This window comes from Nipponia nippon, unplaced genomic scaffold (assembly GCF_047370975.1).
Source record: "Nipponia nippon isolate SJK-2023a ecotype South Korea unplaced genomic scaffold, ASM4737097v1 scaffold_55, whole genome shotgun sequence".
NCBI classification, from domain to species: Eukaryota; Metazoa; Chordata; class Aves; order Pelecaniformes; family Threskiornithidae; genus Nipponia; species Nipponia nippon.
In genome coordinates, this window is record NW_028262375.1 from 269773 (window position 1) to 285583 (window position 15811).

General features: G+C 72.7%; 1 protein-coding gene across 7 annotated transcripts; it reads left to right on the top strand.

Annotated features, from left to right (window-relative positions):
• The first annotated feature begins 182 nt into the window (after nt 1-182).
• Nucleotides 183-15804, top strand: PYGM (glycogen phosphorylase, muscle associated). 7 transcript variants are annotated; one of them, XM_087735317.1, is made up of 20 exons: nt 196-1088; nt 3092-3193; nt 3632-3710; nt 4213-4316; nt 4723-4854; nt 5775-5886; nt 6396-6478; nt 6920-7063; nt 7655-7747; nt 8042-8188; nt 8608-8771; nt 9200-9314; nt 9616-9717; nt 10112-10259; nt 10768-10826; nt 11314-11455; nt 12296-12503; nt 13593-13727; nt 14422-14488; nt 14764-15794. In XM_087735317.1, exons 1-20 carry the CDS (start codon nt 846-848, stop codon nt 14914-14916), a joined length of 2532 nt encoding a protein of 843 aa, XP_087591443.1. In that variant the 5' UTR covers nt 196-845; the 3' UTR covers nt 14917-15794. The 7 variants fall into 7 exon arrangements, 5 of the variants coding, with proteins under 5 accessions (XP_087591444.1, XP_087591441.1, XP_087591440.1 ...); XM_087735314.1 differs by having other exon boundaries at nt 189-1088; nt 6920-7747; nt 14764-15800; XM_087735316.1 differs by lacking the exon at nt 196-1088 and adding an exon at nt 1725-1767 and having other exon boundaries at nt 6920-7747; nt 14764-15796.
• The last annotated feature ends 7 nt before the right edge of the window (nt 15805-15811 follow it).

Below are 15811 nucleotides of genomic sequence, written 5' to 3' on the forward strand. Positions count from 1 at the left end.
GCCCAAAAGGGGGGGGGGCCAATGGGGGGGAGCGGGGGGCGCCCCCCCGGCCCCCCTCCCCCTGCGCCTCCCCCCTCCGTAGCCCCCCCCCCGCGCGCTTTCTTTTGTCTATCAATAAAAGAGGGGCGGGGCCGCCCCGCCCCCACCGGGACCCCCCTCTCTTCTCGCTGCCCCCCACCCCCCCCCCCCCCCCAGCCTGTCGCCGCCCCTCCCCCCGGGCTCGGGTTTCGCGCGGGGGGGGGGAGGGGCGAAACACGAGCCCCGGGAGGGGGGAGGGGAGGGGGGGCGCGACCCCCCCCCCCCCCCCCCGTGTAACGAGGGGGGGGGATGACGTCACGGCCCGCTGTGGCCGTCACTCACCTCCCCCGAAATGTCACGACCTTGAGGGGGTCTCCGGTTACCCGGGGGGGCGTGGCCCCGCGCAATCCCCGCCCGCTGGTGAATAATGAAGGAGCTGGGGGCGTGGTTCGTCGCCGCGAAGCTCCGCCCCTCTCCGTGAATGATGAATGGGGTCCTCCCCGCGGACAACGAGCGGGGTGCTGCAACGGCGGGGGCGTGGTCAGCGCTGCGAAGCCCCGCCCCTTCAGGAATGACGAACGACGCGGGGGGGGGTGTTCCGCAGCGGGGAGGGGGCGCGGCCGGCGCCGCGGAGCTCCGCCCCCCGTGAATAATAAATGCCGCGCCGCCCGCTAGGGGCGCCGCGAGGGCGGGGAGGGGGCGCGGCCGGCGCCGCGGAGCCCCGCCCGCTCATGAATAACGAACGAGGCGGGCGCTCATAGCGGCGGGGCCGCCGCCGCCGCCGCCGCCGCCTCCAGCCGCTGCCCCCCCCCCCGCATCCCGACACCATGTCGCGACCCCTGAGCGACCAGGAGCGGCGGCGGCAGATCAGCGTGCGGGGGCTGGCGGGGGCGGAGAACGTGGCGGAGCTGAAGCGCAGCTTCAACCGGCACCTGCACTTCACCCTGGTGAAGGACCGCAACGTCGCCACCCCCCGCGACTACTACCAGGCCCTGGCCCACGCCGTGCGCGACCACCTGGTGGGGCGCTGGCTGCGCACCCAGCAGTACTACTACGAGAAGGACCCCAAGGTGGGGGTCCGGGGGGGGATGGGGGGGTCCTACAGGGGTCCTGGGGGGATGGGGGGTCCTGGGGGTCCTACAGGGGTCCGGGGGGGATAGGGGGTCCCCGGGGGTCCTGGCTGCGCACCCAGCAGTACTACTACGAGAAGGACCCCAAGGTGGGGGTCCGGGGGGATGGGGGGTCCTACAGGGGTCCTGGGGGGATGGGGGGTCCTGGGGGGTCCTACAGGGGTCCGGGGGGATAGGGGGGTCCCCGGGGGTCCTGGCTGCGCACCCAGCAGTACTACTACGAGAAGGACCCCAAGGTGGGGGTCCGGGGGGGATGGGGGGTCCTACAGGGGTCCTGGGGGGGATATGGGGGGTCCTGGGGGTCCTACAGGGGTCCGGGGGGATCGGGGGCTCCCTGGGGGTCCTGGCTGCGCACCCAGCAGTACTACTACGAGAAGGACCCCAAGGTGGGGGTCCGGGGGGGGATGGGGGGGTCCTACAGGGGTCCTGGGGGGGATGGGGGGGGGTCCTGGGGGGTCCTACAGGGGTCCTGGGGGGATGGGGGGGTCCTGGGGGGTCCTACAGGGGTCCTGGGGGGATGGGGGGTCCTGGGGGGTCCTACAGGGGTCCGGGGGGATAGGGGGTCCCCGGGGGGTCTTGGCTGCGCACCCAGCAGTACTACTACGAGAAGGACCCCAAGGTGGGGGTCCGGGGGGGATGGGGGGTCCTACAGGGGTCCTGGGGGGATATGGGGGGTCCTGGGGGGTCCTACAGGGGTCCGGGGGGGATAGGGGGGTCCCCGGGGGTCCTGGCTGCGCACCCAGCAGTACTACTACGAGAAGGACCCCAAGGGGGGTCCGGGGGGATGGGGGGTCCTGGGGGGTCCTACAGGGGTCCTAGAGGGGATATGGGGGTCCGGGGGGCACTGGGGGGGATGGGGGGGGATAGGGGGGTCCCTGGGGGGTCCTGGCTGCGCACCCAGCAGTACTACTACGAGAAGGACCCCAAGGGGGGGGTCCTGGGGGGGGATGGGGGGGTCCTACAGGGGTCCTGGGGGGTCCGGGGGGGATATGGGGGTCCTGGGGGGACAGTGGGGGGCCTGGGGGGGATATGGGGGTCCTCGGGGGGGCACTGGGGGGCCTGGGGGGTCTGGGGGTCCCAGGGACCAGGGGGTGCTGGGGGGCTGAGGGACAATGGGGGTCTGGGGGCTGCGCACCCAGCAGTGCTGCTACGAGAAGGGCCCCGAGGAGGGGGCCTGGGGGGGCTGGGGGGCCTGGGGGGGATGGGGGGACCTGGGGGCCCGGGGACACTGGGGAGCCTGGGGGCGTCAGAGGGTCCGGGGTGTCTGGGGGCGATATGGGGGTCCTGGGGGGCCCGGGGGTCCTGGGGGTTCCTGGGGGGGCCTGGGGGCATCGCGGGGTCCGGGGGCCTGGGGGGCCTGGGGGCCCCTGGGACTTTGTGGGGTCAGGGGGGTCCGGGGTCAGCTGGGGGCACTGGGGGGGTCGTGGGGGTCCCTGAGGCAGCGCCTTGTGCTGGGGGGGGGCCGTGGGGTGCAGGGCCGGGGGGTGCGGGTCTGGGGGGCACAGAAGGGTCTGGGGGGCAGGGCCGGGGGGTGCGGGTCTGGGGGGGCACAGAAGGGTCTGGGGGGGCAGGGCCGGGGGGTGCGGGTCTGGGGGGGCACCCAGGGTCTGGGGGGCAGGGCCGGGGGGTGCGGGTCTGGGGGGCACAGAAGGGTCTGGGGGGGCAGGGCCGGGGGGTGCGGGTCTGGGGGGCACCCAGGGTCTGGGGGGCAGGGCCGGGGGGTGCGGGTCTGGGGGGCACCCAGGGTTTGGGGGGGCACCCAGGGTCGCCCCCCCCCCCCCCCGTTCCGGTTAAATTTAACCTGACCTTTCCCGCTGACCCGCTGCCATTTGACGCCGACACCGGATAGCGGCGGGGGGGCGGCGGGGTCGGGGGGGCCCGGGGGGGTCCCCGGGGGCGGGGGGGGGGTCGGGGCCCCCCCTGACCCCCCCGCCCCCCCCCAGCGCATCTATTACCTCTCGCTGGAGTTCTACATGGGGCGGACGCTGCAGAACACGATGGTGAACCTGGGGCTGCAGAGCTCCTTCGACGAGGCCCTCTACCAGGTGCGGGGGGCTGGGGGGGACGGGGGGACACGGGGGGTGTGGGGGGCAGGGGGGGCATGGGGGATGGGGGGGCAGGGGGGACGTGGGGGGGCATGGGGGGCACGGGGGGATGGGGGACATGGGGGATGTGGGGGGACATGGGGGGCACAGGGGGTGCGGGGGACATGGGCGGCACGGGGACACGGGGGGTGTGGGGGGCACGGGGGAGGTGGGGGGCGTGGGGGGACATGGGGGGCACAGGGGACATGGGGGATGTGGGGGGACACAGGGGGACATGGGGGGGACAAGGAGGGGACGCAGAGGGGAATGAGGAGGGGGACATGGGGGGACACGGGGGGATGAGGAGGGGGGACACGGGGGGGATGCGGGGTCATCCCGGGTGACGGGGGAGGGGGGAGGGGGGTTGGGGCCCCCCCTGACCCCCCCGCCCCCCCCCAGCTGGGGCTGGACATGGAGGAGCTGCAGGAGATGGAGGAGGACGCGGGGCTGGGCAACGGGGGCCTGGGGCGCCTGGCAGGTGGGGGCCGGGGGGGCTGGGAGGGTCCCGGGGGGTCCTAGGGGGGCTGGGGGGTCCCCAGGGGCTGGGGGTCCCGGGGGGTCCTAGGGGGGCTGGGGGGTCCCCAGGGGCTGGGCGGTCCCCAGGGAGCTGGGGAATCCCTGGGGGGTCCTAGGGCTGCTGGGGGGTCCCTGGGGTGCTGGGGGCTCCCCAGGGGCTGGGGGTCCCTGAGGGGGTCCTAGGGGTGCTGGGGGGTCCTTGGGGGTCTGGGGAGTCCCTGGGGAGGTCGTGGGGGGGTTGCGGGGTTCCTAGGGGTGCTGGGGGGTCCCCGGGGGGCTGGGGGGGTCCCCATCCTGGTCCCTGGTCCCTTGGTGTCCCCAGGGGCGTCTCCGTGGTCCCCCCAGTCCCCAAAATGCCGCTGGTGGCCCCGCTCCCCGGGATGCTCCCAGTCCCCCCGGTCCCCATGATCCTGGTCCCCGTTGCCCCCCCCGGTGCCCCCCCCGGTGACCCCCCCACTCGCTAGCCTGCTTCCTGGACTCGATGGCCACGCTGGGGCTGGCCGCCTACGGCTACGGCATCCGCTACGAGTTCGGCATCTTCAACCAGAAGATTTCGGGGGGCTGGCAGGTGATGGGGGGGCTGGGGGTCCTGGCGGGGGTTCTGGGGGGCTTGAGAGGCAGATGAGGGGGGATTGGGGTCCTGGGGGGTCTGAGAGAGGGAGGGGGGTCCTGGGGTTCCTGGGGGGTTCTGGGGGTCCTGGGGGGTCCTGGAGAGGTTCAGGGGGGCTTGGGGGGCAGATGAGGGGGGATTGGGGTCCTGGGAGGGTCCTGGGGGTCCGGGGGGGTCTGGGGGGTCTGAGAGAGGGAGGGGGGCCCTGGGGGGGTCCTGGGAGGAAGGTGAGGGGTATGGGGGGGTCCTGGGGGGTCTTGGGGAGCAGATGCGGGGTATAGGGGTCCTTAGGGGTCCCGGGGGGTCCCTGGGGAGCAGGGGGGTGTGGGGGTCCCGGGGCGGGGGTCCCACCGTGCCCCCCCAGGTGGAGGAGGCGGACGACTGGCTGCGCTACGGCAACCCCTGGGAGAAGGCGCGGCCCGAGTACACCATCCCCGTCCACTTCTACGGGCGCGTCGAGCACGGCCCCCAGGGCGCCAAGTGGCTCGACACCCAGGTGGGCGTGCGAGGGCGTGCGAGGGCGCAGGGAGGGCGTGCAAGCGTGTTTGAGGGCGTGCAACGGCGTGCAAGGGTGCAGAGTGGGCGTGCAAGGGCATGGGAAGGCATGCAAGGGTGCAGAGTGGGCGTGCAAGGGCGTGGGAGGGTGTGCCAGGGCACGCAAGGGTGCAGAGTGGGTGTGCAAGGGCGTGCAAGGGTGCGCAAGGGTGCCAGGAGGGTGCACAAGGGTGCAGAGTAGGCATGCGAGGGTGCAGGGAGGGTGTGCAAGGGCATGGGAGGGCGTGCAAGGGTGCAGGGAGGGTGTGCCAGGGCGTGCAAGGGTGCAGAGTGGGCGTGCGAGGGTGCAGGGAGGGCGTGCAAGGGGGTGCAAGGCTGCAGAGTGGGCATGCAAGGGTGTGCCAGGGTGCAGGGAGGGCGTGTGAGGGTGTGAGAGGGCATGCGAGGGTGCCAGGAGGGTGTGCAAGGGTGCAGAGTGAGCGTGCCAGGGCGTGCAAGGGTGCCAGGAGGGTGTGCAAGACTGTGAGGGTGTGCAGGGAGGGCGTGCAAGGGTGTGCAAGGGTGCAGAGTGGGCGTGCAAGGGTGTGGGAGGGCATTTGAGGGCGTGCAGGGGAGTGTGAGGGCATGCGAGGGTGCAGAGTGGGCGTGCAAGGATGTTTCAGGGCGTGCAAGGGTGCAGGGAGGGCGTGTGAGGGTGTGCAAGGGTGTGAGGGGGCGCAGGGAGGGCGTGCAAGGGTGTGCAGGGGTGCAGGGAGGGCGTGCAAGGGGGTGCAGCGGTGCCGGGGGTGCCAGGCGGCCCTCGCACGCCGGCGCTGGGACGGAGCGTGCGAGGGGTGGGGCCGGGGCGGGGGGGGCTTCGCACGAGGTGGGGGGGTTGCCGGCCTTGCACACGCGTGTGCGAGGCCCCGGCGCCCGCCGCAGGTGGTGCTGGCGCTGCCCTACGACACGCCGGTGCCCGGCTACCGCAACAACACGGTGAACACCATGCGCCTCTGGTCGGCCCGCGCCCCCAACGACTTCAACCTGAAGGACTGTGAGCACCCCCAGACCCCCGGCACCCCCAAACACCCCCCAGATACCCCGCGCCCCCAAATACCCCCTGCACCCCCAAACACCCCCAGGACCTCCAAATACCCCCCAGGGCCCCTCCTGCACCCCCAAATCCCCCCTCAGATCTCAAACACCCCCCAAAATACCCCCTCACACCCCCAAATAACCCCCCAGCACCCCCAAAATACCCCTGGGACCCCCAAACACCCTCCCCAGGACCCTCAAATACCCCCCAGGGCCCCCCTGCACCCCCAAATACCCTCCCCAGACCTCAAACACCCCCCAAATACCCCCTTACACCCCCAAATCCCCCCCCAGGGCCCCCCCCGTGCCCCCCAATATCTCCCTAGCCCCCCCTTACACCCCCAAATCCCCCCCTACGGCCCCCCTGCACCCCCCAATCCCTCCCCAGCCCCCCAAATGCCCCCCTAAACCCCTCCTGGGTCCCCCCACGCCCCCCGGGCCCCCCCTGACCCCCCCCCGTCTCCCCAGTCAACGTCGGGGGCTACATCCAGGCCGTGCTGGACCGAAACCTGGCGGAGAACATCTCCCGCGTGCTGTACCCCAACGACAACGTGAGGGGGGCCGGGACCCCCGGGGGGGGGCTGGGGGCGCTGGGGGGGCCGGGACCCCCGGGGGGGGTGGGACCCCCATGGGGGCTGGGGTCCCCGTGTCACCGGGGGGCTGAGGGTGGGGGTCCTGGGGTGCCACAGGGGCCCACGGCCGTGGGGCTGGGGTCCCCGGGGGGCTGGGGTCCCCGTGTCCCCGTGGGTGGGGGTCCCCGTGGGTCGGGGGTCCCAGGTCCCTGTGGGTTGGGGGTCCCTGTGGATCTGGGGTCCCCATGGGTGGGGGTCCCCGTGTGATACTGGGTCTGGGGTCCCCGTGGGTGGGGGTCCCCGCAGCGGGGGTCCCGGTGTGATACTGGGTGGGTTCCCCGTGGGCGGGGGTCCCGGTGTCCCCGTGGGCGGGGGTCCCCGCGGCGGGGGTCCCGGCGTGACGCCGGCCGGGGCCCGCAGTTCTTCGAGGGGAAGGAGCTGCGGCTGAAGCAGGAGTACTTCGTGGTGGCGGCCACGCTGCACGACATCGTCCGGCGCTTCAAGTCCGCCAAGTTCGGCAGCCGCGACCCCGTGCGCACCTCCTTCGACGCCTTCCCCGACAAGGTGACGCCCCTGTCCCCAACGTGTCCCCAGCGTGTCCCCTCGTGTCCCCCCGTGTCCCCTCGTGTCCCCGTGCCACCTGCTTCGACGCCTTCCCCGACAAGGTGGGGATGCAGTGATGCCCCTGTCCCCATCCCGCGTCCCCATCCCGTGTCCCCATCCCGTGTGCCCCATGCCATCCCGTGTCCCCATCCCGTGTCCCTGTGCCGCGTCCCCATCCCGTGTCCCCGTGCTGCGTCCCCGTGCCGCGTCCCCATCCCGCGTCCCCATCCCGTGTCCCTGTGCCGCGTCCCCATACCACGTCCCCGTCCCGTGTCCCTGTGCCGCGTCCCCATCCCGTGTCCCCATCCTGTGTCCCTGTGCCGCGTCCCCATCCCGTGTCCCCGTGCTGCGTCCCCGTGCCGCATCCCCATCCCGCGTCCCCATCCCGCGTCCCCGTGCCATCCCGCGTCCCCATACCACGTCCCCGTCCCGCGTCCCCATGCCACGTCCCCGTGCCGTGTCCCCGTGCCGTGTCCCTGTGCCGCGTCCCCATCCCGCGTCCCCATCCCGCGTCCCCGTCCCCGTGCCGCCTCCCCGAGCGCTGTCCCGCAGGTGGCCATCCAGCTGAACGACACCCACCCCTCCCTGGCCATCCCCGAGCTGATGCGGATCCTGGTGGACGAGGAGAAGCTCAGCTGGGACAAGGTGGGGCCCGGGGGGGCGCGGGGGGCCCCACGCTCAGGGGGTCCCCAAAGGCCACGGGTCACCGGGGTCTGTTTCCCCGGGGAAGGGGCGCCGTGGGGCAGGGGGGACCCCCAGATGTGGGGTGCTATGGGGCGGGGGGTCCCTGGGGTGGGGGGCACAGGGGCGGGGCGCTGTGGGGCGGGGGGACGCCAAAACCGGGGTGCCGTAGGGCGCTAGGCTGCAGGGACGGGGCTCCCCGGACCCCGGCGCGCCACGGCGCCGTGGGGCAGCCCCCCAAGCGCGGTGTCCCCCCAGGCCTGGGACGTGACGGTGCGGACCTGCGCGTACACCAACCACACGGTGCTGCCCGAGGCGCTGGAGCGATGGCCGCTCCACCTGCTCGAGGCGCTGCTGCCCCGGCACCTCCAGATCATCTACGAGATCAACCAGCGCTTCCTCGACGTGCGTCCGCCCCGCCGGTGGGGCGACGGGGGCAATGGGGGGCAGTGGGGGGCTGGGGCCGATGGGGGGTGCGGGGCCTTGGGGGGCGATGGGGGCAATGGGGGGTGATGGGGGCAAAGGGGGGCCTGGGGCCTTGGGGGCGATGGGGGCGATAGGGGAAATGGGGGGCTGGGGGCGATGGGGGGCCTGGGGCCTTGGGGGCGATGGGGGAAATGGGGGGCTGGGGGCGATGGGGGGCCTGGGGCCTTGGGGGGCAATGGGGGCGATGGGGGGCCCAGGGCAATGGGGCGCACGGGGGGCCGGGGGCAAGGGGGGGCGATGGGGGGCAGATGGGTCCCGGGGGGCGATGGGGGGCGGCTGGTTGCCCCCGAGGCCGGCTCCCCCCGACGCCGGCTCCCCCCGACGCCGGCTCCCCGCAGCGGGTCTACGCCAACTTCCCCGGGGACCACGAGCGGCTGCGGCGGATGTCGCTGGTGGAGGAAGGCGCCGTCAAGCGCATCAACATGGCGCATCTCTGCATCGTGGGCTCCCACGCCGTCAACGGCGTCGCCCGCATCCACTCCGACATCCTCAAGGACAGCGTGTAGGGCCCCCCCGCGTCCCTCTGTCCCTCCGTCCGTCTGTCCCTGTCCCAGCTCCGTCCCTTGGCCCCATCCTCATCCTCATCCCTGGCCTCATCCCTGCCCGGCCTCTGTCGCCATCGCTGTGGGTCCCCGTGGGTCCCTGTGGGTCCCCCCCATCGCTGTGGGTCCCCCCATCACCGTGGGTCCCCCCCATTGCCGTGGGTCCCCATGGGTCCCTGCGGGTCCCCCCCATCGCCGTGGGTCCCTGTGGGTCCCTGCAGGTCGCCCCCATCACCGTGGGTCCCCATGGGTCCCCCCCATCACCATGGGTCCCCCCCATCACCATGGGTCCCTGCGGGTCCCCCCCATTGCCGTGGGTCCCCACGGGTCCCCGCGGCCCCCCCGTGGCCCTGGCCGCCCCCCACGGCCGCGTCCCCCCCCCGGGCAGGTTTAAGGATTTCTACGAGCTGGAGCCCCACAAGTTCCAGAACAAAACCAACGGGATCACGCCCCGGCGCTGGCTGCTGCTCTGCAACCCGGGGCTGGCCGAGGTCATCGCCCAGGTGGGGACGGGGGGCCCGGGGGGGCTATGGGGGGTCCCTAGGGTGCTATGGGGGGTCCCTGGGGAGCTATGGGGGTCCTTGAGGGTCCCCTGGTGTCCTTGGGGTGCTATAGAAGGGTCCCTGGGGGGCTATGGGGGTCCCTGAGGGTCCCTGGGGGGCTATGGGGGGTCCCTAGGGAGTTACGTGGGTCCCTGAGGGTCCCCTGGGGGGCTATGGGGGTCCCTGAGGGTCCCCTGCAGTGCTTTGGGGGTCCGGGGGGGTCCGGGGGGGTCTGTGCCCCACGCGCCCCCTCGCCCCCCAGCGCATCGGGGAGGATTTCGTGGCCGACCTGGACCAGCTCCAGCGGCTCCGCGACTTCGTGGACGACGACAGCTTCATCCGGGACGTGGCCAAGATCAAGCAGGTACCGGGGTCTGAGGGGGTCCGGGGGCTCCGGGGGTCTGGGGGTCGGGGGGGACACAAGGGGCTGGGGGCCGTGGGGACATCGGGGTGCAGGATATGGGGGGTGATGGGGGGCAACGGGGGTCCCTGGGGGGTTATGGGGGGTCCCTGGGAACTTATGGGGCTCCTGGGGGGCTCAGGGGGGTCCTGAGGGGCTTATGGGGTCCCAGGAACTTAAAGGGGTCCCTGGGGGGCTTAGGGGGGTCCTGGGGGACTTACGGGGTCCCTGAGAACTTCTGGGGGTCCCTGGGGGGCTTATGGGGCCCAGGGGGCCTTACGGGCCCCGAGGTGGGATGTGGGGGCTGCGGGGGGCCCTGGGGGTCCCGGCCGGGCGCCCACCCCCGTGTCCCCCCCAGGAGAACAAGCTGAAGTTCGCGGCGTTCCTGGAGAAGGAGAGCGGGGTGCGGGTGAACCCCGCTTCCCTCTTCGACGTCCAGGTCAAGCGGATCCACGAGTACAAGCGGCAGCTGCTCAACTGCCTCCACATCATCACCCTCTACAACCGTGAGTGGGACCCCCGGCGTGGACCCCCTCCCCGGGACCCCCCACAGGGACCCCCCCCCTCCCCGGGACCCCCCTGCTCAGGGACCCCTCCCCGGGACCCCTCACCCAAGGACCCAGGTGTCCAGGAACCCCCAAACCCCCCACCCAGGGACCCCCATGGATGGGCACCCCCTGACCCCCCCATCTGGGGACCCCCCACCCTGGGACCCTCCAGACCCCCACTGGGGCCCAAGCCCCCCCCCCAAGGACCCAGGTGTCCAGGGACCCCCAAACCCCCCACCCAGGGACCCCCATGGATGGGCACCCCCTGACCCCCTCCCACCCAGGGACCCCCTCCCTGGGACCCCCCTCTCTGGGACCCCCCACCCAGGGACCCCAGGGACCCCTTGGGGACCCCGGCATCCAGACCCCACCCCGTGCCTCGCGGGGACCCCAGCATCCCCCCCCATCCCCCCCAGGGGTCCCAGGTGTGGGGGACCCCCCCTGATTCGGGGTCCCCCCTCCCCAGGGATCAAGAAGGAGCCCAACAAACCCTTCGTGCCCCGAACCATCATGATCGGGGGCAAGGTGAGGGGCGGGGGGCGGGGGGGGCTCACGGGGGGGTCCCAGGGGGTCCTGGGGGGAGCAGGGGGGTCCTGGGGGGATTTGGGGGGCTCATGGGGGTTCCAGGGGGTCCGGGGGGCATGGAGGGAATCAGAGGGGTCCTGGGGGGATTTGGGGGGCTCATGGGGGTCCCAGGGGGTCCGGGGGGCATGGAGGGGATCAGAGGGGTCCTGGGGGGACTTGGGGGGCTCACGGGGGGCGAGAGGGGTCCGGGAGGGCCCTGTAGGGATTGGGGGGGCTCTCAGGGGTCCCTATGGGAATTGGGGGGCTCGGGGGGTCCTAGGGACCCTGTAGGGGGTCAGGGGGGTCCCGGCAGCCGGGGGGGGGGCTCTCGGGTCACCTTGTGGGGCTCTGGGGGGTCTCAGGGGTCCCTGCAGGGGCTGGGGCGGCCGGGGGGTCCCTGGGGGGTCCCTGGGGGGGGGGCCCGGGTGACCCCCCCGTGCCCCCCCAGGCAGCCCCCGGCTACCACATGGCCAAGATGATCATCAAGCTGGTGACCGCCATCGGGGACGTGGTCAACCACGACCCGGCCGTGGGCGACCGCCTCAAGGTCCTCTTCCTGGAGAACTACCGCGTCTCCCTGGCCGAGAAGGGTAGGGGTCCCCCAAACCACCCCGGCACCCCAAACCCACCCTGGGCACCCAAAACCCAGCCCTGGGCACCCCAAAACCCGCCCTGGGCACCCCAAAACCCACCCTGGGCACCCCAAATCCCAGCTCTGGGCACCCAAAACCCACCCTGGCACCCCAAAACCCACCCTGGGCACCCAAACCCAGCCCTGGGCACCCCAAAACCTGCCCTGGGCACCCCAAAACCCACCCTGGGCACCCCAAATCCCAGCTCTGGGCACCCAAAACCCACCCTGGCACCCCAAAACCCACCCTGGGCACCCAAACCCAGCCCTGGGCACCCCAGAACCCACCCTGGGCACCCAAACCCGGCCCTGGGCATCCAAACCTCTCCTGGCACCCCAAAACGCAGCCCTGGGCACCCAAAACCCACCCTGGGCACCCAAAACGCAGCCCTGGGCACCCCAAAACCCACCCCGGCACCCCAAAACCCACCCTGGGCACCCAAAACCCAGCCCTGGGCACCCCAAATCCCAGCTCTGGGCACCCAAAACCCAGCCCTGGGCACCCAAAACCCAGCCATAGGCACCCCAAACCCGCCCTGGGCACCCCAAAACCCAGCCCTGGGCACCCCAAAACCCACCCCGGCACCCCAAAACCCACCCTGGGCACCCAAAACCCAGCCCTGGGCACCCAAAACCCACCCTGGGCACCCCAAATCCCAGCTCTGGGCACTGAAAACCCACCCTGGGCACCCAAAACCCAGCCCTGGGCACCCCAAAACCCACCCCGGCACCCCAGAACCCACCCTGGGCACCCAAAACCCGCCCTGGGCGCCCCAACGGCGCGGCCCCTCTCCCGCAGTGATCCCGGCGGCCGACCTGTCGGAGCAGATCTCGACGGCGGGGACGGAGGCCTCGGGGACGGGGAACATGAAGTTCATGCTGAACGGGGCGCTGACCATCGGGACGATGGACGGGGCCAACGTGGAGATGGCGGAGGAGGCGGGCGAGGAGAACCTCTTCATCTTCGGCATGCGGGTGGAGGACGTCGAGGCCCTCGACCGCCAGGGGTGGGTGGCGCGGGGACCCCCGGGGGGCCGGGACCCCGCCGAACCCCCGTGGCACCCCCACGGCACCCATTGCACCCCCGTGGTGACCAGGGACCCCCGTGGCACCCATTGCACCCCCAATGCACCCCATAGCTCCCCACGGCACCCGGAATCCCCCATAGCTCCCCACAGCACCCGGGGCTCCCCATAGCTCCCCCCGGCACCCAGGGACCCCCACAGCACCCAGGGCTCCCCATAGCTCCCCATGGCACCCAGGGACCCCCACAGCACCCAGGGCTCCCCATAGCCCCCCACGGCACCCAGGGACCCCCCCGGCACCCAGGGACCCCCACAGCACCCAGGGCTCCCCATAGCTCCCCATGGCACCCAGGGACCCCCACAGCACCCACGGCTCCCCATAGCTCCCCACGGCACCCAGGGACCCCCACAGCACCCGGGGCTCCCCATAGCCCCCCACGGCACCCAGGGACCCCCCCGGCACCCAGGGCTCCCCATAGCCCCCCACGGCACCCAGGGACCCCCACGGCACCCAGGGCTCCCCATAGCCCCCCACGGCACCCAGGGCTCCCCATAGCCCCCCATGGCACCCAGGGACCCCCACAGCACCCAGGGCTCCCCATAGCCCCCCACGGCACCCAGGGACCCCCACGGCACCCAGGGCTCCCCCTAGCCCCCCATGGCACCCAGGGACCCCCACAGCACCCAGGGCTCCCCATAGCCCCCCACGGCACCCAGGGACCCCCACAGCACCCGGGGCTCCCCATAGCCCCCCACGGCACCCAGGGACCCCCCCGGCACCCAGGGCTCCCCATCGCCCCCCACGGCCCCCAGGGACCCCCCCGGCCCCCAGGGCTCCCCATAGCCCCCCACGGCACCCAGGGCCCCCCCCGGCACCCAGGGACCCCCACAGCACCCAGGGCTCCCCATAGCTCCCCCCGGCACCCAGGGACCCCCCGGCACCCAGGGCTCCCCATAGCCCCCCATGGCACCCAGGGACCCCCACAGCACCCAGGGCTCCCCATAGCTCCCCACGGCACCCAGGGACCCCCCGGCACCCAGGGCCCCCCGGGGCTGACGCTGCCGCCGCAGATACTGCGCCCGCGATTACTACGAGCGGCTGCCGGAGCTGCGCCAGGCCGTGGATCAGCTCAGCAGCGGCTTCTTCAGCCCCCGCCAGCCCGACCTCTTCCGCGACATCGTCAACATGCTCATGAACCACGACAGGTCGGGGGCCCATCACTGGGGTCGGGGTCCCATCCGTGGGGTCGGGGGCCCATCGCTGGGGGTCGGGGGCCCTTCATTGGGGGTCGGGGTCCCATCATTGGGGTCGGGGTCCCATCATTGGGGTCGGGGTCCCATCGCTGGGGTCGGGGTCCCTTCGCTGGGGGTCGGGGTCCCATCATTGGGGTCGGGGTCCCATCGCTGGGGTCGGGGGCCCTTCATTGGGGGTCGGGGGGCCTTCGCTGGGGGTCGGGGGGCCCTTCATTGGGGGTCAGGGGTCCCCATCGCTGGGGTCGGGAGCCCTTCATTGGGGGTCGGGGTCCCATCATTGGGGTCGGGGTCCCATCGCTGGGGCCGGGGTCCCTTCGCTGGGGGTCGGGGTCCCATCATTGGGGTCGGGGTCCCATCGCTGGGGTCGGGGGCCCTTCATTGGGGGTCAGGGGTCCCCATCGCTGGGGTCGGGGTCCCCTTCGTTGGGGGTCTGGGGTCCCCTTCGCTGGGGGGCCGGGCGGTGGGGAGGGGGCTGCATAGCTGATGGAGGACGCAGGCTCATGGGTTTGGGTGGGGGGCTCGGATGCCGGGGTCCCCTTCACTGGGGGGCTGGGGTCCCCATTGTCAGGGGTCGGGGTCCCCATCGCTGGGGGGGGCCCGGACGCCTGGGTCCCCCCCGACCCCCCCATATCCCTGTGCCCCCCAGGTTTAAGGTGTTTGCGGACTACGAGGCTTACATCAAGTGCCAGGAGAAAGTCAGCGCCCTCTACAAGGTGGGGACCCCCCGGGACCCCCAAAGGGACCCCCCGAGCCCCAGGGAGGTGATGGGGGGTCCCCAAAACCCCAGGGAGGTGATGGGGGGGTGCAGGGGGGTCCCCAAAGCCCTGGGGGGGGGGAACACGGGGGTCCAAAGGGTCCCCAAAACCCTGGTGGGGGACATGGGGGTCCCTAAACCCCAGGGAGGTGATGAAGGGGGTCCGGGGGGTCCCCAAAGCCCCGGGGGGGGTGGTGTATTTGGGGGTGCCCCCCTGAGCCCGCCGCCCCCCAGAACGCGCGGGAGTGGACGCGGATGGTGATCAGGAACGTGGCGGCGGCCGGGAAGTTCTCCAGCGACCGGACCATCGCCCAGTACGCCCGGGAGATCTGGGGGGCCGAGCCCACCCGCCACCGCATCCCCGCGCCCGACGAGCCCCGCGAGTAGCCCCCCGCCCCGCGGCAAACGGGGGGCTCAGGGGGTCCCCAGGCCCCCCCGCGTGCTCCCACCCCCCAAACCCCGTCCCATGGCAATTGGGGGGCTCAGGGGGACCCCCAGACCCCAGCGTGTGCTCTGACCCCCCAACCCACCCCACAGTAAATGGGGGGCTCAGGGGGGGTCCCCCCAAACGCCAGGGTCCCCCCAGGCCCCCCCGCGTGCTCCGAACCCCCAAACCCCGTCCCATGGCAATTGGGGGGCTCAGGGGGACCCCAGACCCCCCTGTGTGCTCTGACCCCCCAAACCCCACCCCGTGGCAATTGGGGGGCTCAGGGGGGGTCCCCCAAACGCTGGGGACCCCCAGACCCCCCTGCGTGCCCCGACCCCCCAAACCCCACGGTAAATGGGGGGCTCAGGGGGGCCCCCCACTGCCTGCCCCCCCCGGGGACCCCGGCGTTTGGGGCTCACCGGGGTTTGGGGGGTTTTATAACAAATAGCCGGTTTTAAGTTATTGGGGGGGGGCGCTTTTCCCCCTCCGCAGCGGGAACGGGGCGGCCCAGTGGCGTTACTGGGAGAACTGGGGTGGGGGGTGCTGGCGTGGGTGCCCCCCCATCAGAAGTAAAGAAAAGAAAATAAAGAAAATAAAGGAAAATAAATAAATCAAGGACATTAAAGGAATAACAGACATTAAAGACGTGAAGGAAATTGGGGTCTCGCGTCTCCCCCCGAGCCCGGCTTCGCCCGGGGGCAATGGGGAGGGGGGCAGCAGGGGACCCTGGCCCTGGGCCCCCCAATTCGTTAGCAGCTGCCCTTAATGAGCCCCAACGAGCCCCAGTGAGCCCCAACGAGCCCAAATGAGCCCCAATGAGCCCCAGCGAGCCCCAACGAGCCCAAGTGAGCCCCA

What these genes read in the sequence shown, in the direction of transcription:
- PYGM (XM_087735314.1), top strand. Translation starts at nt 846, where the DNA reads ATGTCGCGACCCCTGAGCGACCAGGAGCGGCGGCGGCAGATCAGCGTG. An exon ending in GGGCCTGGGGCGCCTGGCAG is followed by an intron (nt 3,711 to 4,212) that starts GTGGGGGCCGGG and finishes CCCACTCGCTAG; the next exon opens with CCTGCTTCCTGGACTCGATG. An exon ending in CGTCTCCCTGGCCGAGAAGG is followed by an intron (nt 11,456 to 12,295) that starts GTAGGGGTCCCC and finishes CCTCTCCCGCAG; the next exon opens with TGATCCCGGCGGCCGACCTG.